The 26,794-nt window shown below is 38.2% G+C and overlaps 1 protein-coding gene across 1 annotated transcript in view; it reads left to right on the top strand.

Annotated features, from left to right (window-relative positions):
- TTC6 (tetratricopeptide repeat domain 6) overlaps positions 1 to 26,794 on the top strand; it is a gene marked incomplete at both ends in the record, with an annotated part of 261,680 nt that overhangs the window by 224,881 nt on the left and 10,005 nt on the right. The window contains 7 exons of the mRNA XM_081098882.1: positions 716 to 856; positions 2,635 to 2,748; positions 8,705 to 8,824; positions 14,260 to 14,333; positions 18,110 to 18,320; positions 23,354 to 23,506; positions 24,342 to 24,512. Of these exons, the coding sequence (XP_080955008.1) occupies positions 716 to 856; positions 2,635 to 2,748; positions 8,705 to 8,824; positions 14,260 to 14,333; positions 18,110 to 18,320; positions 23,354 to 23,506; positions 24,342 to 24,512 (984 nt within the window). The remainder of the gene's footprint in view (positions 1 to 715; positions 857 to 2,634; positions 2,749 to 8,704; positions 8,825 to 14,259; positions 14,334 to 18,109; positions 18,321 to 23,353; positions 23,507 to 24,341; positions 24,513 to 26,794) is intronic.

Here is a 26,794-nt window from a genome sequence, read left to right on the forward strand (position 1 = left end):
GTTATTAGTTAGCAACAATTGAGTACTTATACCTACTTTTCATATAATTGTTTTAATAATGCATATATCTGTATTTCTCTTTGAACTGAAAATATTACCTCCAACAGGAATATTATATATGTGTCTTATAAATTGTGATGTATATAAATATTGTTAATATTTTAATGTATCTGTTTATATTTTTATATACTATGTTATTAATTTTATTTACTTCTTCTTTTGCTGTCACATTTATTTCTTACTTTTAAGAGACTAAAGAGATAGCACAAATTCAATAGGTGAAGTTTTATTGAATCCTGATTTTAAAAGTCTATAAATTTTAAATATGGATCAAATATTAGATGTTTTTAGGGAAATACTATGTTCTTAGATATATTAGGGTAGTGTGATTGTACAAAAAGAATGTCTTCTTCATAGGCGATGCATACTGGAGACCTGGGTAAATTGTTATAATGTCTACAACATAATTTTTTACAGTTCAGGGAAAAGTAGGTACAATAAATATTGCAAATATATTAATAATTATCTAATCTAGGTGGCAGATATATGGATGTTGATTGTACTATTTCAATTATTCTGTATGTTTGGAAAAAATACTACATTTCATAACATCTTTGGGTGGCATAGATTTGTCCAAACTATCATATCTTTTGGTATAATTAATGCTTTGATTATAACACACATTCCTGTTTTCCTCTTCTCTTTCTCTGAAAAGGCATATTTAAACCGAGTGGCCTTCTATGGTTTGAAAGGCAGGTACTCCAAAGCAATCTTGAATTGTAATGAGGCCATCAGCATTTACCCTCAGAGTGTGCGGGCTTACATCTACAGAGGCGTTCTGAAATACCACAACAGGGTTGGTGATTTCCTGTCTCGTTTACAGAAAATTTAGAGTGAGTGATGCTTGGATGCCAGTAGGGACGCACTTCCTTCTTTAGTCTGTGAGAGAAGAATCGCCATAGTGTTAAGGGCAGAGCTGCATGGAACACCTTACACTTTCAGGGTACATCAAAAGGCTTACAAAATATTGGGTTTGGTTTTTTTTTTGGACATTTACATTTTAAGTGGCACATTATTTAGAAAGCCATATATTATTCATTGTAAAGAATTTGGAAAATACAAAGAGGGAATAAAGAAGACTAAAATCACCTATTATCTCACCATCAACTGAAAATTTCTGAGAGCATTTGTTGTATTTGCATTGTCTTTTTTTTTTATATTTAACAATATATATTTATATATATTTTCTAAATCAGTACATTCAGTTTTAACTTGTTTTTTCTTCACAAACAGAAGAACTCTTACAATAGTAGACTTTCTAAAATAAATACTATTAAAATAGAGCCTCAAAATAAATATTCTATACAAAGGGGACCTTCCTTGGTAACTTTGTTGTGGGGTGAGAAGGGGCTACAGTGAGGGGGGCGGAGTAAGTCAGAAGTGCGGTGGGATGGGAACCTCGGACAGCTTTCCTGTTTGTAACAGGAAACCAAACTGCGGCAGTTGCATTGTCTTTTTTTTTTTTTTTCTAATAATATATGGTATATATTTTCCAAAGTGGGATTATGCTACTTATTTAATTTGTGTTGTGCCCTTCTTCTCACACTTGACCTTTAAAGATACCATTTTTAATGACTGAATAATATTCTATCATAGTTTATTTTTTACCACTTGATTGTTGGAAATTTGAGTTTTCAATTTTTTCACTATTTTGCACAATACAGTTACTAGTATACACACTGAAAACACAGTCATTGCTTGAATATATAGTTGATTCCTAAAGAGAAGTTAGTAGATCAAAAGGTGTGAGTAGCAGCACTGATATCGGATACTTAATGGAATACTTTATTTTTTCTACTTTTCTGTTCTGAACCTTTTTTTGTAACTTTTTCGTATGAAATATTTTGTAAATAATACCTTAAAGCTGTGGTTCTCAACCTTCTGGCCCTTTAAATACGGTTCCTCATGTTGTGACCCAACCATAAAATTATTTTTGTTGCTACTTCATAACGGTAATGTTGCTACTGTTATGAATTGTTATGTAAATATCTCATATGCAGGATGGTCTTAGGCGACCCCTGTGAAAGGGTCATTCGGCCTCCAAAGGGGTCGCGACCCACAGGTTGAGAACCGCTGCTAAAGCAAAGCTAAGACCTTGTATTTTGTATTAATCCATGAAAATTACTATCTATAGAAATGGATGACACAAGGTATCAGAGAAGCATCAAAGAGGAAGCAAAAGAGACTGTAGGTACAAAACATGACGGTTATGGGATCTGACAGTATGAATGACAGAAGCAAGCAAGCTCTGGTGAATGTTTGCTGGAGGAATATGGCTTGCTTCTCTTTTACCAATAAGAAGTGTAATTTTCTCAACATTGGCAATAAGATAGTCATCTAAATTAAAATTCTTTATATATTTAATTTTATTTGCAAGTAACAGAAACTATAATAATAATTCCTACCAAGAGATTTTCTTAATTAACTTGGTGAAAGATGAGCTTGATTGTCTTAATATCACAGATGCTGCACAGAGTGTTCCAAAAACTCTGATAGAATCAATAATTTCTTTTACAATTAAATGTCAGTCCATTATGACTAACCCTTCTCACCTAATTATTTTTTCCTTTACAGACTTATAAGCTAGCGATTGCAGATTTAACTACTGCTATCAACATGGACAAAAACAGTTATGTAGCATTTTATAACAGAGCATTGTGTTACACCAAGATAGGTGAACTTCAGATGGTAAGATGACCATTTTAGTCAATAAAATGTTAAAGCATTTGTAAACATATGTAAAGCACGTGTAAAATACTTTTTATTATCTCTTTTGTAATTTTGAAAAATAATTCTTGTGGAAATATGCCCCCCCCACACACACACAACTTGAGAACCCAAAGAACCATTTCAAAGGACATTATTATTTTTATTAGTGCTCACAAAATTGTCTTATACAATCTCAACAATGTCACATGAAAAATTGATTTTATAATGCTTACATAAGCATTTAAAGACATATATAAATTAAAATGCATTACATAATTCTCATTAGGGTAAATGTTTCTACTGATACACCATTTGTAGTACTTTTTTTTTAAATTAAATCTTTATTGTTCAGATTATTACAGTTGTTCCTCTTCCCCCTCCCATAGCTCCCCTCCACCCAGTTCCCACCCCACCCTCTGCCCTTACCCCCCCCATTGTCCTCATCCATAGGTGCACAATTTTTGTCCAGTCTCTTCCCTCATCCCCCACACCCCTTCACCCCCACCCCCAAGAATAGTCAGTCCACTCTCTTTCTATGCCCCTGATTCTATTATATTCACCAGTTTATTGTACTCATCAGATTATTTATTCACTTGATTTTTAGATTCACTTGTTGATAGATGTGTATTTGTTGTTCATAATTTGCATCTTTACCTTTTTCTTCTTCTTCCTCTTCTTAAAGGATACCTTTCAGCATTTCATATAATCCTGGTTTGGTGGTGATGAACTCCTTTAGCTTTTCCTTATCTGTGAAGCTCTTTATCTGACCTTCAATTCTGAATGATAGCTTTGCTGAATAAAGTAATCTTGGTTGTAGGTTCTTGGCATTCATCACTTTGAATATTTCTTGCCACTCTCTTCTGGCCTGCAAAGTTACTGTTGAGAAATCAGCTGACAGTCGTATGGGTATTCCCTTGTAGGTAACTGACTGTTTTTCTCTTGCTGCTTTTAAGATTCTATCTTTGTCTTTTGCTCTTAACATTTTAATTATGATGTGTCTTGGTGTGGTCCTCTTTGGATTCCTTTTGTTTGGGGTTCTCTGTGCTTCCTGGACTTATAAATTTATTTCTTTCACCAGGTAGGGCAAGTTTTCTGTCATTATTTCTTCAAATAGGTTTTCAATATCTTGCTCTCTCTCATCTTCTGGCACCCTTATAATTTGGATGTTGGTACACTTGAAGCTGTCCCAGAGGCCCCTTACATTATCTTCGTATTTTTGGATTCTTTTTTCATTTTGCTTTTCCGGTTGGGTGTTTTTTGCTTCTTCATATTTCAAATCTTGACTTGATTCTTGCGATCCTCTAGTCTGCTGTTGGAACTCTGCATAATATCCTTTATTTCAGTCAGTGTATGCCTAATTTCTAGTTGGTCCTTTTTCATAACCTCAAGGGTCTCACTAAATTTCTTAAGGGTCTCACTACATTTATCGGTGGTCTCACCAGACTTTTTGAGGGTCTCACTGCATTTATCAGCGGTTTCTAGAAAGTTCTTGAAAAACCTTAAAAGTGTGGTTTTGAACTCTATATCCAGTCGTTTGCTTTCATCCATTTCTGTCATTTGTGACCTGTTTCTTTGTCTCTGCATTTTTTATGCTTCCCTGTGTTGGTAGAGTGGCTTTGTGTGCTAGGTGTCCTATAGGGCCCAGTGGCTCAGCCTCCCCAATTACCTGAGGTGGACACTCTTGGTGCACCCCCTTGTGGGCTTGGTGCACAGTCTTGTTGTAGTTAAGCCTTGATTGCTGTAGGTATCACTGGGAGGAATTGACCTCCAGGCCAATTGGCTGTGAGAATCAGCTGTGTCTATGGTGGGAGAACTTCTGTCCTGGAAACACCCCTCCGGGACAAGACTTGCTTCAGTGGGGCTTTGGTGCTCACTGAGTCTGCCCCCTGAGTGTGTCCCTTATGGATCTGAGGAGTTTTAATCTGGATGGTTCCACTCTGACCACTGGGTACACTGGCTCTTGGATCTAAGGAGGTGCTAATTTAGCCTCTTCCTGAGGCTACCCAGCAGGAGCTACAAAGAAATCTGCAGATTCCCCTTCCTTGTTTGGCATTTGGAGGTGCCCAAATGAGGCCCAGCTGTGAAGCAATACAAGCTGCTGTGGGGCTTGGGCCTTCTCTTGGAAGTTCTGGGTCTGTCTGGCCCAGCTGCAGTTTGTTAGGTAATTTTCAGATTGCAAAGGGCCAGGGTATTCATATGCAAAAGCCTCTGCTGCAGCTTGGGTGGGGTGGGGTCTCAGGGAATCAACAGGGTGGAGCAAGCAGCTATGGCTGATCCTCAGCCCTGCCCTAAGGGGCCCCACATCTCAGTGTCCCGGTAATCGCTGCAAGCACCTTTGAGAGAAAGCCGCCCTCGAGTTCCGAGTTCTGCCCGCTGCCGGACAGTCCAGTTTCTCCCCGTATGAGTCTAGGGCAGGGGTGGGCAAACTTTTTGACTCGAGGGCCACAATGGGTTCTTAAACTGGACCGGAGGGCCGGAACAAAAGCATGGATGGAGTGTTTGTGTGAACTAATATAAATTCAAAGTAAACATCGTTACATAAAAGGGTACGGTCTTTTTTTTTTAGTTTTATTCATTTCAAACGGGCCGGATCTGGCCCGCGGGCCGTAGTTTGCCCACGGCTGGTCTAGGTCCTCAGAGACTCACCGGGAACTGGAGTTCAGAGCAGTCGGGGGCTGTGATTCCCTCCTGATTGAAAGAGACAGCCACATCCTCAGTTGCCAGCCCTTTCCGTGCTCGGACCTTGGTACCTCTGCACTTTACTTCTGCACCTCCTCAATGTGCTTTTCTCTTTCCCTCTAGTTGTAGAATTTCCACTCAGCCAGCCTTCCTGTGGTTCTGGATGATGTCTGTTTTGTCTTTTAGTTGTAGTTTTGAATTTGTTGTGGGAGGCAGCAATTTCCATTGTTTACCTATACCGCCATCTTGGTTTCTCCCATTTGCAGTACTTTTAAGCAGTGATTGTTAGCAATATTGTTGCTTCAGAATTTGCTGGTATTTTTTGCACAGTGTTCAGACTGTTACAGAAGACCAAAGAAATACCAAGCACGCTTCCTAGAGAAAGGGAGGGACCCTGTTTATTAACACTAGTGGACTCCGGGAATACTTTCCAAATCAGAGTGAGGAAACATGCAGAGCCTGTCTGTATATATCCCACTGGGGCCTTTGTCTTGCAGATATGCCCCCTGCCCCCTCCATGACCCTGCAGGGGAGGCCCCCAGGTGTCAGGCCATATCTATGGTCCGTCCTGGCACCAGCATAACAACCGCCCCCACCCCCCACCCCTAGGGCAGTGCATTGTTCACAGTTCCATGGCCTCTGCATTTAGATAGCAAGTTCTGCAAGACCAGTTTCCTCCTCAAGACCACAGATGCAGCAGTTTTGAGTGATTTCCAGTGATGGGAGCAGTGACCAGTGACAAGTACTGCTTGTGCTTTTTGTAGGCCTAGCTGATGGCTGCAGCAATCCTTTTTCTCTATTTGTCCTGTATAGCTACCTGTGCAAGCCATTTTTTAGAGTTTCTATCTTTCTCCTTTCTTTGTCTGCTTGGTCTTTTTCCAGTCAAGATTCCTCACTGGGGAGAAGCTGGTCTGTGGTCTTCCTAGAGCGATGTCCCCTCCTTTTGTTTCTCTTTCCCTGTTGTCTTCTTGTCTCCCCTCTTTATTTCTATCCAGGTCCACAGTCAATGAGGCATTCCTTTAGTAGACCACGTCACACGCCTGCTGTTGAACATGCTCCCCGGTCTTCTGGAATCGTGGGCAGTCAAATCTGTTGAAAACATTTAGAGATTTTGAAATTTATTTGCTATGGAAGGGATGTTGAGAAACATTGTTACTCAAAGGATGTAGAATTCCTGGTAACCAGAGGATTGGGTTTCCTCCAGAACCATTGGCAAATGAATAATTTTTAACAAAGGAGTTGTTAAGAGCCTAGGACTAATTAAGGGCTCATTTATCAGAGTAACCTGCAGAGCAAGTGTCTTTGATGACTCCCTCCCCACCCCCACTGCCTTTTCTGGGTAACTCTGAAGCCACAAACAATGGGATGGGTCGGGGCAGGGAACTCCCATTTTTGTTATCTCCTATAAGTAACAGAGCCCCACACTCTGAACAAGGAAAATGAAAAACGACCGAAATAGGGACCTAACTACTAGAATAAATCATATTGGCTATTTTGGAGCTGCCATGTACCCAACCCATTTCATCCAAACACTCATTGTACAGATGAGGAAATGGAAGTCGGGAGTGGTTAGAAACACATCCAAGTCACACAGGGAGTAAAGCCCTGTGCAGCTGTTCACAGGTTTGTTAACAGTCGGTAGGTGGCTTTGTAAAAACATTTGACCTCCAGCGCGTGGAACGGATGTCATGTAGCAGTGTGGCCACCTCCCTTTTTGTCTACCTCCTCCCTTCATGTCTACCTCCACCCATTTCTCAGCATCACTGCCAACACTGCACTGAGAAAACCCAAGTACTTTCTGCAGAAAGTGCACTTAGACATTCTCCCAAGATACGGTTTCATAAAAGTTAAGAACAGGTGAATTCTGGATCCTATCACCTTAATAAAAGTAGTAACAGTTACCACTTACTTAGAGCTAATGGTGTGGGAGGCACTGGGCTAAACATTTTATCAATATATCATCAAAATTACTTTGTGCAACAATATGATGATTTATTAATATCCCAGTTTTGCAGATGAGGAAACTGAAGCTAGTGTTAAGTAACTTACCCAAGGCTAAAAAGCTAGCAGTAATAGCAGAGGTGTGTTATAAATCCTCCTCCTTAACCTTCATGAAACTAATTTTATAGCTTTTGTTTCCTCTTGTGTCACATAGTCAGCTGTCTAGTGGATCTTGTGGTATCTTAAAGGTTTTACGTTCTGTGATTTTATGAAAGCAAAAGTGCTAACATTTTAGTTTTGTTTTGATAAGTATTATGAATTATTTTTACAGCCCTGGCGATGTTTGTTATTAATTATGCCACAATGTACATAACTGTACAATTCTTTTAGACACTTAAGTGCCTAATCATGAAATACTAGAGCACCACTGAGCAAACAGCAAAATACTATGTATTTGCATTTTAAGTTAGCACGTCCTATAGGCATGTAAGATCTGGCCGTTTTCTGATGAAATTATATGGCTCTTCTGGACAAAATGTTCAGTAGAAAAATGAGGTAAGAGATTCAGCTCCAACTCAAATTTGGGATGGTCCTGTTACCTGGTACAGAACGATGACCAGTAAAAAATTGTTTATTCAATGAATGAACTAGAAAGCTAAAAGTAATAAAGATTCTCTGAGTTAATTCTAAACTTAATGTCTTTAAAAAAAAAAAACCCTAATATATCTATCATAATATTTTGAAGTAATTTTCTAACAGGCTTCTTTGTTATATTAAGACCCATTTTCATTGATTCATAATTTATTCTCTCAACAAACATTGATTGATTGCCTACTCTGTGCAGGCACAGTGCTAGTTGCTGACTCAGTAATGGTGGAACATAAGGATAAGCTCTGCCCCCATAAAGCTTAGGTTTCCATGAGAAAAACAATCAAATACTAAAAAGAACGTACATTTCCACCGATAACAAGTGCTCTGCGTTAATGTGGGCGGTCCTGGGGGAACTGCATGGGGCGGGGGCGTGTGTGGTGTGCCTCTTCCATCTACACACAGTGGAAGTGCTTAGGATGCTTCACAAGAACACGTGAAGTGCAGCCACAGTCGGGCCCCACATATTGAAATGCAGCAGCCGTCAAGTATTTAGTTAAGGGGACCCTTTACATTCAACAAATGATTATTTAGGGCCCTGAATTGTAAGTCAAATTAAATACTAACTATGGGTTCCTACTTTGGGCATTAACACATTTTTCCTTGGCCAATGTAGCAAGGCTCTAAAGAGCGGAATCTAGGTTGTAAGTGATTCTTTTATTTTTAGGCATTAATGGATTATGGAATCGTGCTTCTTCTTGATGCTGGAAAAACTGTGGCATTCAATACCTTAGTTAATCGTGGACTCATCTATCTAGGACAAGGGCATCACTGTTTCGCATTAGAGGTAAACCTGAACCCACGTGATTTTTCATGCTCACTTCTGAAAATAGTGAACAAGTTTTTCTTACTACCAAATGGCAATATTAATGAGCAATAACTAAACTTTAGCAATACTCATATTGAAATACTTTGACTAATAGAATTTTTGTAAAATACGTGTACTTTTACTTTGTTTTGATTACAGGCAAATAGCCAATATGTTTTAAAAAAGTTTCTAATTTGATGAAAGTTCAAGGCTATCACTTCCTATCTTGACTATATACAGAATTCAATTATTTAGCAAATAAAATGATTTATGTATTATTTACTTTGCTGTTTGATGCTCTCATTTATAATTTTCCTCATTCTCCACTGAAAATATATCAAACTAAATCCATTTGTTTTGTATAGAGTAGAAAATACCTGCTCAAAATAAGCTGCTGAGAATAATGGGAACAGGCACTCAGGACTGTAGTAGAAGACAGCATCTCCGTTATATCACAAAGAAACGTGGTTTCTTCGGTTAAAAAATGCATTTCTTTGTAGAACAATTAAACAAAACTTACCATTCTCATTTTTATCTTATTTGTATTGTTTTTTTTTAAATTAACTTTGGAGTTAAGATTAAGGGATACAAGACAAATAAAAGTTTGCAGTTGAATATGGTAGTTTTGTTTCTTCTTTGTTTCTGAGGAACCACAACAGAACATTATGTAATGGAATGTTTCCTGATTCTTTTCATCTCCAAAAGTGACTTGTATTATTTTTCTACCTTTGGAGTCAGATTTTGAGGTTCTGCCCTGTAGAATTATTTACTATTTTTGCGGATGGATCATGAGAATGCTCGCTTCATATTATACAGTGTTTTACAAAGTATCATACTTTAAAAAGATATTGGCTTGTAAAAACATGTAATAAATAACTTCAAAATGCAATGGGTATTTAATTTTAAAACGTGCCTTTAACATTTATGTAAAACTTTTTTGTACTCATTCAATAGAAACTTACCTGGCTACTGGTCCGCAATGTGTTAAGGAAGTGTCTGAGAAACCGGATTCTAGGCAATTTACACCACGATGAAATGTAATTCCAAGAGTTGAACTCCTTTAGGTTTAGGTAATACCATTTGGAATTTCCTCAGAGAGGGAGCTAAGGAATTTCTTTGTTTGGAGTAGGCAAGAAAGCTACGGAACTCTAGGGAACAGTGTTGGGAGTAGAGAAGTGAGGAAAATGGGGGTTGGGAGTCAAAGACCTCAGCTGTTGGATAATTAAATGCAGGGCCTGTGTTATCTATAAGGCACATATTTATTTGGTATTTAACATCAACATACCAGGTTCTCAACAGTGCTATACAATTTATAATTGTAACTTATAGATGAGGAAACTGATATTCAAAAGAGGTTAAATAGTCTTTTATCCAGGAAGTGCTAGGGCATGATTTGATCTCAGGTCTCCCCTGATTCCAAATCCTATGTATTGAAGACGTGGAGATAAATAAGGCAGATTTCCTGCCCTTGAGGAGCTCGTGGTCTATTCAAAATCATTCTTGACCCCTCTCTTTCCTCAGACTCTATATCCAACAGTTCAGTAGACTCTTCCATCAAAGCATATTTTGATTCAGTCATTTCTCATTTTTTGTCACTGTTATCTTCCTAATTCCACCCTCACGCATCTTTCCCCTGGACTACATCAGGAGCTTCCCAACTGGCCTCTCTGCCTCTGCTCTTGTCCCTGTCTCTACATGCTGTTCTTCAAACAGCAGCAGACAGACCTCTTAAAAACATACTGGTAAAGCAGACCACGTTATTCCTCTGCTCAGAACCCTCCAGTGGCTTCCCATCACACTTAGAATAAAATTTGCACTGTTGCCTGTGGCCAACGAAGACCCGTCCTGATCGATCACTCACTGATCGGACTTCATTGTCAAACATTGTTCTTTTCTGCACTCAGGCTCCTCCACTTTGGCATTTTGCTCTTCCTTGGAAGTGCCAGGCTTCCTTCCTGCCCCAGGGTCCTCACAAAAGCTCTTCTCTGTACATAGAACGCTCTCCCTACTAATCTGTGTGTGACTCATGCCAGTCTTTTATTTCAGGTTTTTGCTCCTCAGTCAAACAAACAAACAAAACAAAAGTGTAGATTAATTAAAATAGAATATTAGAAAATTAAAGTAAGTCTGGACAGGGAAAACAAACAGGAAACAGAGGAAAACAGAAGAAAACAAATAATAAGATGGTAGACCTAAATCCAACCATATTAGGAGTGACATTTAGTAGGATGGTAAAAAATAGACCAATTTAGGTAATAAAAATATCAGATCAGAACTTTTTTTAAAAAGTCTCTGGCTACAAAAGTCACACTTTAAATATATTGATATAGATAGGAAAAGTAGAAGGTTGGAAAAAATATGCCCTGCAAGCACAAATTAAAAGCAAGAAAAAAAAGTCTCCTTTTGTAAATAAAAAATTATTCGAAAAATTAAATTAGAAAAATGAGAAAGAACCAATGAATAAATATAAGACTGAATAATGGAAGGGCTAGATGAAGAAACGGGAGACAGCAGTCTTCACACTTGCCCAGGGACATTTTTTAAGTGAGAATGATTAACGGAGAGGTCAGGTGGGATGAGTGCTGACAACATACTAGGTAACTGATCCTTGTATGGCCTTCCTAGGAGCCCTTGGTCAGGAAGTAGAGTGCAGCATTTGGACCGGCATTGTTTAGGAAGTTAATTGTTAAGTGGGTTGGATTGAGAACATGTGTTTACCTCTGTCCTCTTGAAAACCTACTAGGAAGATAGTGAAGGAATAAAAAAGATATAATTCCACAAGGTTGAAGATAGTAGAAAAGAGATCTTCAGGCACCTAAAACTACCATTCTGTATTCTAATGCCTCTAACTTAAATATGAAGGGCCAGCCAAGGATCCTACACTGAAGAGGTAAAATAGAGACTCTTTTTTTAGGGATGGTGGGAGAAAAGGAGATGTGCGGAGTGCTGGGGTAAGATAGCTAAATTCTATCCTATGTGGGAAGTTAAACATGACAATTCTCATGTTATTTTGAAATTTGAAGGTAAATAGCAGCAAGATGTAAAAACAATTGTGTTTGGGGAGTGGGCTTCAGGGGCAAGGAGAGGTGGAGCAGGGGACTGCTGCAAGCACCGCCAGTTTTCTAGTTGGATTAGACACCATACACTTGGCACATGGGCTACTTTGATAAGAATAAAAGCAAAGAAATAAAAAATGCCTTTCGATGCAATTTACAAATGACAAAATAAAATTGGCCTTCATTAAATGACACAATTACTAGGAAGTCGATGGAATTGGGGGGTGTGGGGACCATGAGTGTTAGCTATGCTTTCAAGGAGATTGGTGCTGACAGAAACTAAAACACGGGGCCATGTGTAGTGTGTAGCAGGGAAGGTTGGCTGGAAGGCATGTTAGGTCAGGGCATGAAACAAGAATTAAAAATACAGAAGGCAGGGTTATGATGGAGCAAGTTTCCAGAGGAGAACGGAAGGAACAAGGTCAAGAGTCTGTCTTCTGACACAAAGACAGTGGGCGTGAAGGTCCTTACAAATAAGGAATTTGCTTTGTGTATGAGTGGCTATGTGTGGTTTGTTATTTATGATCTTCATATTAGAAAAAAAAATTAATGCAGAAGGGGAAAATCATAACAATTAGTTAGCTTTATTCTCAGTAATGAGAATAGTCATCACATGTTTATTGCTGATAATGATACATATAGAGTCAGGTTGACTTTTGTAAGTTGTATCTGATTCCAAAACTGAACCTGGTGTTCTCAGTCTTTTAAGTTCTCAATCACTCCTCACAACTTCCAAAATAAATAAATAGGAGCGTTTGTAATAAATCTCAATTTCACTAAGTTTGCTTCCACTTTAAAACAGTCCTCTTAGTCTGGCCAGGTTGGCTCAGTTGTTTGAGCATCTTCCTGTGCACCGAAAGGTTGCTGGTTCCATTCCTGGTCAGGGCACATGCCTGGGTTGTGGGTTCGATCCCTGGTTGGGGCATGTTCCGAAAGGAATTTTCTCTCTCTCTCTCTCTCTCTCTCTCTCTCTCTCTCTCTCTCTAAGCATGCCCTCAGGTGAGGATAAAATCAGTAAATAAAACAGTATTCGGGGGATTTATCTGGTAGCATATTTGATTATATTACATTTGATTCGACAATAGATTTATTTTCTTCCAATAACAGTTCCTTTTCATATCAAAATATACTTCAGGAATCTAAGTGTGATTCCATATCTACAGACTGGTCTCTGACTGAAACCTTCCTCCTCCAATAGGATTCCAGGGACCCTGCCTGACCCTGCTACTCCCTCTGCCTTCCCAATATTTGCAGAAAAGTTAGCCAGCTTCCTCCCTCTGCTACAGCCAGGGAAGGTTTGTGGAAGGGGGGGGAGGAAGAGGGAAATGAGGAGGGAGAGGGACAGGGAAGCTGTCTGTTATGGTTAGCTCCTCTCCTTCCTCCAGCGTGGACACCAGAACTCAGACACCGGCCCTCTGAGGCTGGAGAGTGGGCGCCAGCCTCCAGGAGGGGGTTGGGGGAGGGGGGGTCCCTTCGACAGTCCAGAGGAGGTGACAGCACTCTCCTGTTCTAGCTTGGCCACCTGAGGTTACAACCAAAACTGCCAGTGAAGGTGCCTGCGGAAGCAGTCCTTTGGGAAGAGCAGAATCATTGCAGTTTACATGATATTTTATATGTAGATATTCATCTAAATATTGTATTAGTTTCAGTTTAGTGCTTTTCTTATTTTGCGTCTGTCCTCGAATATTTTTGTAGGTCTTTGAAAAGCGATGCTCTTTGGACACTGTCTCTGGAGCCTAATGGAGGACAGTGTTCAGGGCCACAGGGGCAGGCTCTCTCGCAGACTTTTAATTCTCTTAAAACAGCCTCTTTCCCAGGGCCATTCCAGCTAACTTCCGAACTCAAAATCTTGGGGTTTTCCATTGCTCCTTCTCAGGAGGCTTCTAGAATTCTCCCAGAAGTGTGAATTCCAAAGGTAGGAGCAGCCTTAGCTAATCCACACAAAAGGCCCAATGCATGTCCTTTTCTGGGCCTGGGTGTGTGTTTGCCCTGTAAAGTCCAAGTTTCTCTATAGGAGAATTTCCATTTCTATCTAGATGGGCAAGTCTCTGGTGGTGTAAACTGAGGGGAAAAAATACAATAAAAAGAAAGTAAATGAGGTCTCATTACACACATCAGGGCAGAACCACAGGGAAAGTGCAGACCAGTACACAATATTCTGAGTGAGGTTCCAGTTCTGGGTTTCCTCTGCTCCATTCGTCCTCACTGGATGTGATACTAAAAGGAAAAAAAAGTTTTAAGATGTCTTTGTTAATGCTGTGTTAAGTATACTCATGGTAGAACACAGCTAGAATAAAGTTTAAGAAAGCGCAAAGGATAATGTTGCGAAACTAACAAAAATGTATGAAACTGTTTTAGGATTTTAAACAAGCTGCATTGCTGAGCGAGACTAATGTGAACCTTTGTCAAGCTACCGCCTTGTGCTATCACAGGTATGCAATTTAGGTTGCAGTGAAAGCAAGTGGGACCATCTAATGATTATAATAGAAGAATAGGAAGAGGAAAATGTGGAAGTGACAGGGACAAAAATGGGGAGAGACAAAGAATCCCTGCTGGCGAGCACACCTAGGTGTGTCATCAGCACCCTCCTACCGTCTAATAAGGTGTTTTAACCAATACTGCAAGCAAATACCTGCATCCTGGCATTGGATACCCACTGATTCAAGCCCATTTACTGGGGAAAAAGACCTGAGTGATACACAGAATAAAATCACGCACAGCTTGAAACATCTAAGAATAAAATTAAGTGATCATTTTTTTTCCTAAAATGAAACTAAACTTTAAAAAGCCTGTTTCCTACAAGAGAGGGTGATTTCAAAAATTAAATATTTTCAAAAAATTTTGCATTTAGAAAACATATTTCTAAATCTATAACTAATTAAAATAATACCCGTAAACATCTACAAAACACAATAAAGTCTACAAAAATATATTACTTAAGACATTATTACCTGCTTCTGAGATTACTGTAAGAGTAAGTCAAGTTATAGTAGGGGAGAAGAAAACAGTTACATAGGCTAAAATACAGAACATCACTTTATAATTTGTTCTGAGATAATATTACATAGATTTTTACTAATTATAAGTTTTACATTTCTACATATACATTTAACATCTAAAATTAGTTTCTGGTCATTTTGCGTTTAAAAGTATAGAGATTCTGCATGTGGAGATTTTAATGTGAGATAAAATATATTTGGTTAAGTAGTTACAGTATTATTTTTTAAGACAGAAATAATAGCAATTAATTGGAGGGGAAATTAGGATAGTTCATAAACTATACAGACTAGGCTGTATAAAAATCCAATTTTGAATTATTTAGGAAATAAATATTTCTTTTTTTCCTTTTTAGAACACAGCACAGCTACATTTCCCTATGAAAGTTAGGTTTTTTATTTTATGAACATAATACTGTAATAACTGAAACTTGTGAAGATGCCTTTGGGTTTAAAGGCCTAATTTGGGACCTTTATTTTATATAAACAGCAAGACATAGTCACACCATTTTCTATTTTACTCTAGCAACCTTTGTACAATCCATCTCTTTAAGTAATTGCCATTCTTGAAAAGAGATGGAATAATGATGACTGATGTGTTTGTTTTGGTGGGTGAGTATAGACCAAAAATGTCTGAGGTCATTGCATTCTCTTAAATTAAAAACAGACTCCAAAATTTCTCCCAAACTCATTCCTGTGTTTAGCAACTGAGTCAGTAAATTTCTCTGTGTCTGTTCCCAATCTCTTTCATGAATTGTAATCACTGGATATACTACATGGCGGAGCCTTCTTAAACTGATACTGCTTTGCAATTCCAAATAACCAACTTATATCAGTTGATTAGAATCTCTATTGTCCTTTAATAAAAGTAGAATTTAAATCACTGGTAAAACCCTAATAACTGACAGTCCCATGTCAGTTAAAACTCAAAACTCATGTGTTTTGAGTTTTAACAGTTTTACTGAGTTTAACAATAAGAAATATTTAGTGATTCATTATATCTATTTCAGGAAAAATATTTTGCTTTTCAAGGTAGTCTATCTATAACATACTTATATCACAGCAGCACAGTTTGTCAGTATTGGAGATTCATTACTGGTATCTTATAGTGGGGAAAGTAAAAATTTTCCCAATTGGAAAACAATTTTAAAAAGGAATAAATATTTGAAGTTTAGGGCTTTGATCTTTGAACTCAGGGAGGTGCAGACTTTTGAAGCATGCCTTTGTATAACTCTGGTTCTTACTCCTGTGGTTGCTAGGAGACAACATTCCTTAGGCTGAATATCTACTTGTTGCCCAATTTGGTCACAAAGAGTGTTGTGCCACAGTTAAATTTTAGATCCCTTTACGAAAGCCATCGTCATATGAAAAAAAAGTCACAGAGGGAGAGCATGATTACGGAGAGTTACATATCCTAGCCACTTTTTTTTTTTTTTTTTTTTTTTTTTTTTTTACCTCAGAGCATTGATTTTACTATTCTTATGTTTGCATAAAATATTTTTGAAACTTTGACTCTGCAAGCCACATTGTTTAGTGTGGGGAGGTATTTATGATTTATTTGTACAACTCAGTAGGGCACATCTGGGCACATATGTGATTAATTTAGAAAATGTGGTGGCCTCCGTCTGTGGCCCAGACTGCAAGGTCAGCTCACAGTCCCGACTGAAGGATGGGCGCTGATGAGAAGACGCACCTCTGTCAGTGATCACATTATTTATACAAACACATCTTATTTTAGAAAAACGAATTTAATATACTTTTATATTTGTGGTAACTGATACCTAAGACTTTTATGTATTGATGAACATGTATCCTGACATTATACATTTTTTCATTGCTAACTGCCATGTGATCATTTAACAAGAGCTTCAGTCTACAGGACACTGTGATATACTCATCTTCAGAAACATGAAATTGCTGCTTCTATTATGGCACCTGCATCATTTTTTCCGTGTTGATGCGGGGAGCTGGGTGTCTCTGGCTTTGACACTGTCACTTCCCCTGGACTTGATTTTTAGTTGTCACCTGCTTTGAAGTGTTGGTAGGTGATTGTCAAGGTCCCTTTCCATGTTAAAGTTTAATGATTATTTACTTAGTTGAAACAGACTAGATGCTCATTACATGCTAGTGCTGATAACTAGATAGGTATAGAAAAATGGCTTTCTCCAGGCTAATTGAGATTAAATCTAATTATTAGATATACATATGAGATGGAAAAGTGACTCCTTTATGAAACATATTTGATTCCCTTTTCAGCCCTCACCCGTACCACAAGAGAATAAATAGGGAAGAAAAACTAAGTTATTATTTAGTTAAATATATATATTTATTTATCTTTAATTTCTTTATTGGTTAGGGTATTACAAATGTGTCCTCATACCCCCATTAACCCCCCCCCCCCACTCATGCTGTCATCACCCTGTTGTCCGTGTCCATTGGTTTGGCTTATATGCATGCATACAAGTCCTTTGGTTGATCTCTTCCCCTTACCCCCACCTCCCCTGCCTTCCCTCTGAGGATTGATAGTCTGATCGCTGTTTCTCTGTCTTTGGGTTTGTCCCTGTTCATTAGTCTATGTTGTTCTCTATATTCCACAAATGAGTGAGATCATGTGGTATTTATCCTTCTTTGACTGGCTCATTTCACTTAGCATAATAGTTAAATATTTTTACAAATTAATAAATAAAATGCATTTTTCTTCTTTTCCTCTTTTCTCTTGGTGTCCAAAAAGAAAGGACCTACCTTTATAGATCTGAAGTAAGGACTCCCATGTATAACATTTTGGTTCCTTTTGTTGTATAAGGAAATATTATATACATATAAATTTATTATAATCTGCTTTAAATAGTGTATTCCATTTATATACCTTCACCCCCCGCCCCCATATTGGCCACAGATAGCTATTAAAAACAGGTTCAGGAATGCCATGCAGCCCTTTGTAATTCTGTAAAAAGAACTCTAGAATATTATCCCAGCATATTCTGCTATGAAAATGGCTCTTACCTCCCTTTTGCCCTTTTACCAGAATCTTCAAAAACCCCTTCAGCCTTTCTGAGGTCATATGGACTCATGTTCTTACTTCCTATGATGGATAGACAATAAAAGTGAAAAATATTTTGTAAGGGTTAATGTAAATCTTTACAAAAATTTTATATACAGGAAAGTACTTAGGTAACTCAACAGAAAGCATAAATAATTTTATTTATTTTCAGAAACAAAGAGTTTGCAGAAGCTGTCACTTTCTTCACATTGGCTCTTAGTATTAATCCCTGTTTTGTGGATGCTTACATTGGACGGGGAAATTCGTACATGGAATATGGTCACGATGAAGGTGTCAAAGAAGCACAGAAGGACTTTCTGAAAGCGCTGCATTACAATCCAATATGCACAAAAGCCAGAATTTCATTAGGTTATAATTTGCAGGTAATATTACATAAGACACTTTGGGCCATGGAAGTGTTACCAGTGGGGAGAGGTCCTCATTTCTGCCGGTTGCTGGTAGGAGTGGGTTTCTTACAGTATCCTGAGAAAAAGGATTTTCTCAGACTTACACGGAGAACAAGTAATTTCTTATTTGCATGGAATTAAATCCCTGAGTTTCCAAGGTGCCCTCTCCCTCAGTCCTGCCATAGTAGTGTAGCTTTGATTTCAGCAGAGTTGAAATCAGACCCAGTGTCCAGATGTCCAGGGTTTCCATCTATGTCTGCACACTCCAGCCCAGCATCAGGCTAACTTGACTTGTGCTCCCTGCTGCAGTCCATTAGTCCATTGCCTGTGGGGTCCACATGACCATGGCCATATGGGCGAACGCAAGAGGGTCATGAGTGAGCCAAGAACAACAAGAGAGCAAACTCCTTTGTTTAGGGTACTATGTGTTCCCAAATTTTCATGTGCTTGCAGTGGCTCTGCCTATTCTGGCCAATAATCTCTGTTTCTAGGTTTGACTGACAGGCAAGTACCTTCCCTATATCACCCCAACTTCATTGGGCTTGCATCTATCTCCCTTTGTTGGACCTCTTCCCCTAGTGATCTGTGGGGAATGGGCCAGTGGTTCCCTGGGAGTGTGAAATTGCAGCTTCCTGGTGAAGCTGTACAGTGACATGCATGTCTGGCCTCCTTTTGCTGTGCTTCTCCTATCCTATATAATAAAAGGGTAATATGCAAACTGACCCTAACAGCAGAACGACTGGGAATGACTGGTCACTATGACACACACTGACCACCAGCGGGCAGGCGCTCAATGCAGGAGCTGCCCCCTGGTGGTCAGTGCACTCCCACAGGGGGAGCTCTGCTCAGCCACAATCCAGGCTGATGGCTGCCAGCACAGCGGTGGTGGCGGGAGCCTCTCCTGCCTCCTCAGCAGCGCCAAGGATGTCTGACTGCAGCTTAGGCCTGCTCCCTGCTGGCAAGTGGACATCCCCTGAGGATCTCCCAGGCTGCCAGAGGGATGTCTAGCTGCCAGCTTAGGCCAGGTCCCCTGGGGAGCGGGCCTAAGCCAGCAGGTGGACATCTCCCGAGGGGTCCCAGACTGCGAGAGGGCACAGGCCGGGCTGAGGGTCCCCCCCCCCCCAAGTGCACACATTTTTGTGATCGGGCCTCTAGTCATTTTTATTTTTATTTTTAATATATATTTTATTGATTTTTTTACAGAGAGGAAGGGAGAGGGATAGAGAGTTAGAAACATCGATGAGAGAGAAACATCAATCAGCTGCCTCCTGCACACTCCATACTGGGTTTGTGCCCACAACCAAGTTACATGCCCTTCACTGGAATCGAACCTGGGACCCTTGAGTCTGCAGGCCGACACTCTATCCACTGAGCCAAACCAGTTGGGGCAGGCCTCTAGTTATTAATACAACAATAGCAAAAGCACCTTTTGGACAAGAGTGAGAATATATTTGACTCTTTACTGGTGATGGGGATACCTGCTCTTTCTTTGGTTAGGAACATTTTACCTTCCTCTTACTATTAGCGTCCACAGCAGCAGTAGGAAGCAGTTTCTCAGCAACCCTGCCTGGGGAACCCATCTGGGGGCTTGGTATACTAGTGAAATGAGGATCTTTTGAATCTGGTTCCTTTAACACCTTTACCCCTTTTTACCTCACCCCACATTTATAGACAACTTTTAAAATTTGCCTGATGAGCTTTACATATAAGAACCTGGCCAGCACTTGTTTCACTAGCTCATATCTGGACTTCCATAACTTCTGTCCTATTGAATTAGTGGAAAGCTAAAGGGAATAAACAATGTATGAAAGTTTTGAAGTGGACTCCAGCCATGCAATGGGTCAGGCAACCACTGTATAGGGACTTCTGAATTTAGGGCATCTTCCAAATGGCAGTGAATTAGAACACACTGGGAAGGCAAGACACCCGGCATTTGTCCTTCCAGCAAGATGGAAGAGTGCTGCTCTGTGTGAGGCCAAGCAGCCCTCTGAGTGCTTTTTGGGACCCTCTGTCCTGACCCATGCACTCAAAAAGTTCTTTGCACTAATAAAATATGTTTGTTGTGAGAAATGCTCACCTGTCCGAGTTCAGATAACGGCTGCAGAGACAGAAGTATGGCAAAAGTGAGACTTTTTAAATTTAATTTTATTGTTTAAAGTATTACAGATAGCACTACATATGTCTCCTTTTTTTCCCCTTTGACCTTCCCCCGGCTTCCTCTACCCCCCCCCCCCCCCCGCACATTCCCTCACCAACCCCCCCCCCCCCAGTGTCTTGTGTCCATTGGTTATGATTATATGCATGCATACAAGTGCTTTGGTTGATCTCTTACCTCCCCCCGCCCCAACACTCCCCAGCTTTCCTGCTGTAATTTGATAGTCTGTTCCATGCTTTGCCTCTGTATCTATCTTTTTGTTCATCAGGTTATAATGTTCTTTATAAAGAACATTATAACCTGATGAAAACAAGACTTTTAATACATCCACGAGAGCGGGTGTTCATCGCTATTGTATTGGGACACTTGGGGCAGCCAACACAGTCTATTTATTCAGTCTCCCCTCCAGTTCCTCATTGGCTGAGTACTATGGGGTCACCTGTTTCCTCATACATCGCCTAGGTCTTGCTATCTTCCATTGGACCATTTAAAAAATTGGATTGAGGCCCTCTCTAGCCGCCTCCATCTCCCAGTCTAGCCGAGGTGGGCACTGAGGGGTTGGGGGGGAGGGAGGGAGTTGTGTGTGGGAAAGAAGTTTTCCACCATGCTGTTGGCCCACATACACAGTTCTTTGTTCCTACATCCTCCCTCCTCCTCCCTGCATTCTGTTTGTCCTGGGGAGATTCAGCAAATTCCATCAAAACCTGACCATGCTGGAGCTGATCACAGAGGTCCATTTCCTACAGAGTGACCTCCTTGAAATAAAGGGCTGAAAGTGCTGTATTCTCCATGGAAAGGAACTAAGAAATCTTAAATTCTCTTTTTATCCCTTTTAATTTCAAAAATTTAAACACTCGGCAAAAAAGTATATTCAAATATTGTAAATTGCAGAAATTTCTTTTAAAATGCAATTAAAGTTGATTTTTTTTTTTCATTTAAAAATAAGTGAGTTTGGCTGGTTTAAGATTACTAATATTGAAAGTGGTTGTTGGGATTGGTGGTTACAGTGAAATATTCCTAAATTCTTCTTAATAAGGGAAATAAGCTTGCCTTCTAAGAATTAAACATAAAATTAGCCATTATTGGATCACAGTAGAAACTTGCAAAGTCATTTTAAAGAGATATACATGATGACTACCAAAGCATCTAAAGCTGACTGTAACCCAGTGGAATGAGTTATCATTTATTGCATTTAATAAACATTTAGTGAGCACATAGTATAGGAAAGAACTGATCTAAGCCTAGGAATAGAGTAATGAACAAACTATACTTGGTTCTTCTTGGAGTTTACTATCTAGTGGAGAGATGAGCATCAAGTAGTCATATGATTCGTTATTTAGTTATATGCATGACTAGTGCAACAAAGGAAAAGGTTGGGTTTTTGGAACATTTATAGCAAGGAAACCAAGTTTTTAGGAGTAAAGGAGGGCTTTTAAAGAAATTAACATTTAAATTGAAGTGTGAAATACTAGTAATTAATCAGGCATAGGAGTTGGGGGTAGGACACAGTGTTAGGATAGCGAAAGAGTCGGAGGGCCCAGGGAATGGAATGTTAGGGATTGTGGGGAGTGATGTGAGGTGAGACTAGAGAATTGAATAATAACTGGAGGCGAAGGCCTTGCCAGTAAATTAAAACTGTGAGGATCAGTAACTAGAGCAGTGACATTCGATTCATGTTTTATGAAGATGTCACTGGATGCAGATCAACATGGAAAAGGATTAAAAAAAAAACATTAGTCTGAGGAAGAATTGAATCAGGAAAGGAAGGACTGAAGGAGAGTTCAAATCCTCCTCAGGGGACAGTGATCATTTGCTCAGTAAATACAGTTTTCCTTACTGTGTGCTCAGCACTAGAGTTATGGAAGTGAGCAAAACAGATGTTGTCAGGAGCTGATGACAGATATAATCCTACTGTGAGGCTGCTTGCAGCTTAATATTCTAATAACTTAATCTCAGTTTGCCTGATTCCTTGTTATGAAATGTATTTGTAATGGTTGTGGTGACTTTCACATAATTTGCCAAGAGGGAGAAGATTTGTTGGTTAAAGAACAGTGTCTTATTAGTTATATCTGACTAGTTATATGCCTTATTAGTTTTATGCAAGAGTCACTGGGCTCATCTTGGTTAATGTGAGTCAACTTCTGAGATTCTGGCCAGTGGGTGTTTGAGCTCATGGGAATACTTGTAAGGGACAGGCCCTGGACCATGTTGAATTCATCAACTCACTGTCTTCCCGCAAGGAGGTATTTAGTTGCCAGTTGATCTTCTCTAGGAAATATTCTGACATCATTCTATGCACAACATCCCTCTCCTGACCCTTTTTCTTGTTTTCCAGTTGTCACTAAGGTTAGTATAAATAGATGCTTCATAGATTTGCATGCATTTTCCATGGAATATGTATAGTGATCCTAAAATTCCAGGTGCTTATACAATTTATCAAAATAGGTTTTACACCAGTAGTTTATGCATTTATTTATTCAACACATATTTATTTTATTATGTATATTATGCATAACCAGAGATCCAATGCCAAGCAAATAAATACAATTTCTGCCTGTGTATGCAGAGCTCAATTTTGTGGTGATTGTCCAAAGCATATGTGTTTCACATGGTGGCTGTGATTTTATGTTGTCCAAGATTGGTATGAAATGACTCTATTAGATTTATTTTAATTAATTAAAAATTTGGTGTAAATACTCAGAGGTAATTATAGCCTACTTCTTGTTTAAAATATCTTACATTTAGCACTGTATAAATATATGCTTTCTAAAGGTTTTATTTGATTAAGTTAGAATCAAATATTTGTCATGTTATGGATAATTTCCTACTTCATGTAAATGGAAAATTATTTTAGGCCCAAGAAAAATTCCAGAAAGCTTGGAACCACTTTACCATTGCCATAGAAGTTGATCCAAAGAGCTACCTAGCCTATGAAGGAAGAGCTGTGGTCTGTCTTCAGATGGGTAATAACTTTGCTGCAATACAGGATATTAACATTGCCATTAAGGTAAAAATCCACTTAGATTGTGTTATAATTAGCATAAATTAACACCATCAATGAATAGGGTTAAGTAAAATATTCTGTTACGTTTTAAAGTGATTTGTAGAGAAAGTAATATATGTATTTTGTTCCAAGAGATTCCTAAAGAATTATTATGGCTTGCAAGTTCTATAACCTGAATACATTTAAAATTAAAAAAAAAAAATCCTGGTAAATGGCGATTCTCTCAGTAAATGCAATTTATAGTTTTATGGTGGCAATATTATTTTGTAATAAAAAATGAATGCAAAAAAAATAATATTCTGGGTTTGAAGGAACTACAGGAAGAATAATGTAATTCCCCAGGTTCTTCTGTAGTGAAAAGGCAAATAAATACCTCAGGTTTTATATACAATGAAAGAAAATCTTCCTCTTTATTTTCTAGATTTTTGGATTCTGTTTCTGTTGCTTCGGGTAGATGTTGTAATCTTTGAGGTGAAAAAAAGAGAAGACCTGAAAGATCATTGCTGCTGCTTAGAACAAATAAACATGTTAACTATTTAATTTCTTTTCCAGCTTTAACAGAGCTAAGCAGATAAGCTTTCCCCCATGTTCTTTGGAAAGGAACTGAGTAAAGCACTAAGATTATTTATTTTATTATAACCAAAATCAACAAAGTGTTGACATTGAACCAACTTCATACTGAGAGCTCTCACAAAATATTTGCTCTAATAGGGCTTCACCTGAACTATAAAGTTACTAGCTTCCCACAAGTAGATTTCATAACGTTCATTTTTGCAGCTGTGAAATCAGAGATAAATACTATTCCCAGATGCTAAATACTCATACTATTAAATTGCAGATCAATACTACAGCAGAATTCTTAACAAATCGTGGTGTGATTCATGAGTTTATGGGCCAGCAACAAAATGCAATGAGAGACTATCAAGCAGCAATTTCTTTAAACCCTACATACGCACTGGCTTACTTTAATGCAGGAAATATCTACTTTCACCACAGGCAGTTTTCCCAGGTAATGTGAGTTTTCCTTAACATTTTCTTTTTACATTAAACGCTTTCTTTGTTATATATAGTTTTAAAATTCAGTCCTTATATCCTAGGCTAATCATTCATTAGTTCTTTTTTTTTTTAAATATATTTTATTGATTTTTTACAGAGAGGAAGGGAGAAGGATAGAGAGTTAGAAACATCAATGAGAGAGAAACATTGATCAGCTGCCTCCTGCACACTCCCCACTGGGGATGTGCCCGCAACCAAGGTACATGCCCTTGACCGGAATCGAACCAGGGACCCTTGAGTCCCCAAGCCGATGCTCTATCCACTGAGCCAAACCGGTTAGGGCCATTAGTTCTTTTTTAAACAAATGTCCTTCGTAAGAATGTTTATAATTAATTAAATGTTTAACCTCTCTGGATTTATTCTCCTCATTATCACCATCCATTCAACATTTGTCCAGCAAACATTATTTTGGACTTACCAAAGTGTCTTGCTATCCATTCTTTATCTTTTTGAGTCAGAAGCTAATCATTTAATGTCACCTTTTCATTTCTATTGTAATAAATTATTATGGTTATGGCTTTTCTCCAAGTACTGCTTTTAGCAGTATCCTACATATTTTGGTCTTTGAAGTTTTAATTTTTGTTTTCCCAAAATTTTGCACTTGCAATTTTATTTCCCCTTTGACTCAATAATAAATTAATAAGGCATTTGAAATGTCCAGATAGACAGACTTCTATATTTTCTAGTTTGGGTTCTTATTGAGTTTTTTAATGTGGTCTAATATATGGCAAATATTGGAAAACATTAAAGGGTTCTTTTCAAAGAAGTATAAGATATACCTTATTAATTATATTTTTAATTAGTCAATATCCATTCTTCTCTTTTTTTCATTTGGTTGACCTTGGACTGAGAAAGGTTTATTGGTTTGGTTCTATATAGTTTTTGATATTTCTTGCAATTTATGCTTTATGAAAATTTCTGCTGCATTATTTCTTGTATAGATATTAATACATATTATATATGCACTATATATTGTAACCTTCAGCATTATAAATGTCCTTCTTTGTTTTTTAAAGCTCTTTAGAATAAGTCAGATCTGACCTCTGATTCCATTTGGTTTGCTTTTGCCTGGTATTTCTTTGTCCTTCCTTTTATTTTCAACATTTAGAATTTTTTGTTTAAGATGTGTCTCTTTTGTGTAGCATAGAGTTGGATTTTGCTTGGGGGCGGGCTGAACAGGGTTAATGGGGGCAAAGGGATACTTATGTAATACTTTCAACAATAAGGAATTATTTTGAAAAAAGAAAAAAAAGCCAATTTGAATGTAATTATCTTTTAATAGGTGGGTTAAGCCCATTTTCATTCTGGCATTATCAGTATGTTTGTTTTTGTTCTGTTATTTCTGCTTTCATGTATTTTAGAAGAATTTTGCTCTGTGGTCTGTTTAATTTTTTTTCAGTTTTTCTGATATTGAGAAAATTTACAGTTTTGTCCTAGTGGCTGCCTTTATAATAGTAGTTTTTAGAAATAGTACCCTAATTTCCTTGTATTTTTAGTTTCTCTACTATGAACAACAATAAATTACTCTCCCTCTCATCTATTATTCAATTTTACTTAAAGTATTCTCTTTTAAATTTTTTTTCTATTTGTGTTCTTAAATATGCTTGAGTTTATTGTATCAGCTTACTATCCACTGTCACTGTTATCCCATTTTCTTGTGAGTTTCATAATTCCTATACTGCCAAAAAATTTAATATTTGCATCTTATTTTGTTACTCTTATTTCAAATTTTCATCTTAGTTCTCCAGTTAAGTATGTTCAATTCACATTACCAGATTTTTTGCCAGTTGCCATCCCAACCAATTATTTCTTGGTTGTCTGAAATTGGTCCCTTAATAGAGTCCTGAGAAAGGGCTCATGCGAACAATATTCCTTGGATATTTTTCATGTTCATCACTGTTTTCCTCTAGCCTTTATATCTTAAGGAGACATGTCTGGGTTTAAAACCCTTGGCCTCTTTTTTTCCCCTTGAGTATCTTGTGTTGTTTCACTGTTTTCTGATATTGTAGGTTGATGTCAAGAAGCTGAATACAATTCCATTTTTGTTATTTGTGACTTTTTTTTTGGTTAGGATAACCAAATGTTTTTAATGAAAAGTTTCAAAATGCACGCCTTAGAGTTGACCATTGGCGTCAAAGTTAATAAGCACACAGTATGTGGTTTCAATATGTAGATTTCAGAAAAGCTTTGTTGAATTCAGTGAAAATTTTTTTTTCTGTTTCGTGGTTTTGATTT

This window comes from Myotis nattereri (genome assembly GCF_964212035.1).
Source record: "Myotis nattereri genome assembly, chromosome: 1".
Lineage (NCBI taxonomy): Eukaryota > Metazoa > Chordata > Mammalia > Chiroptera > Vespertilionidae > Myotis > Myotis nattereri.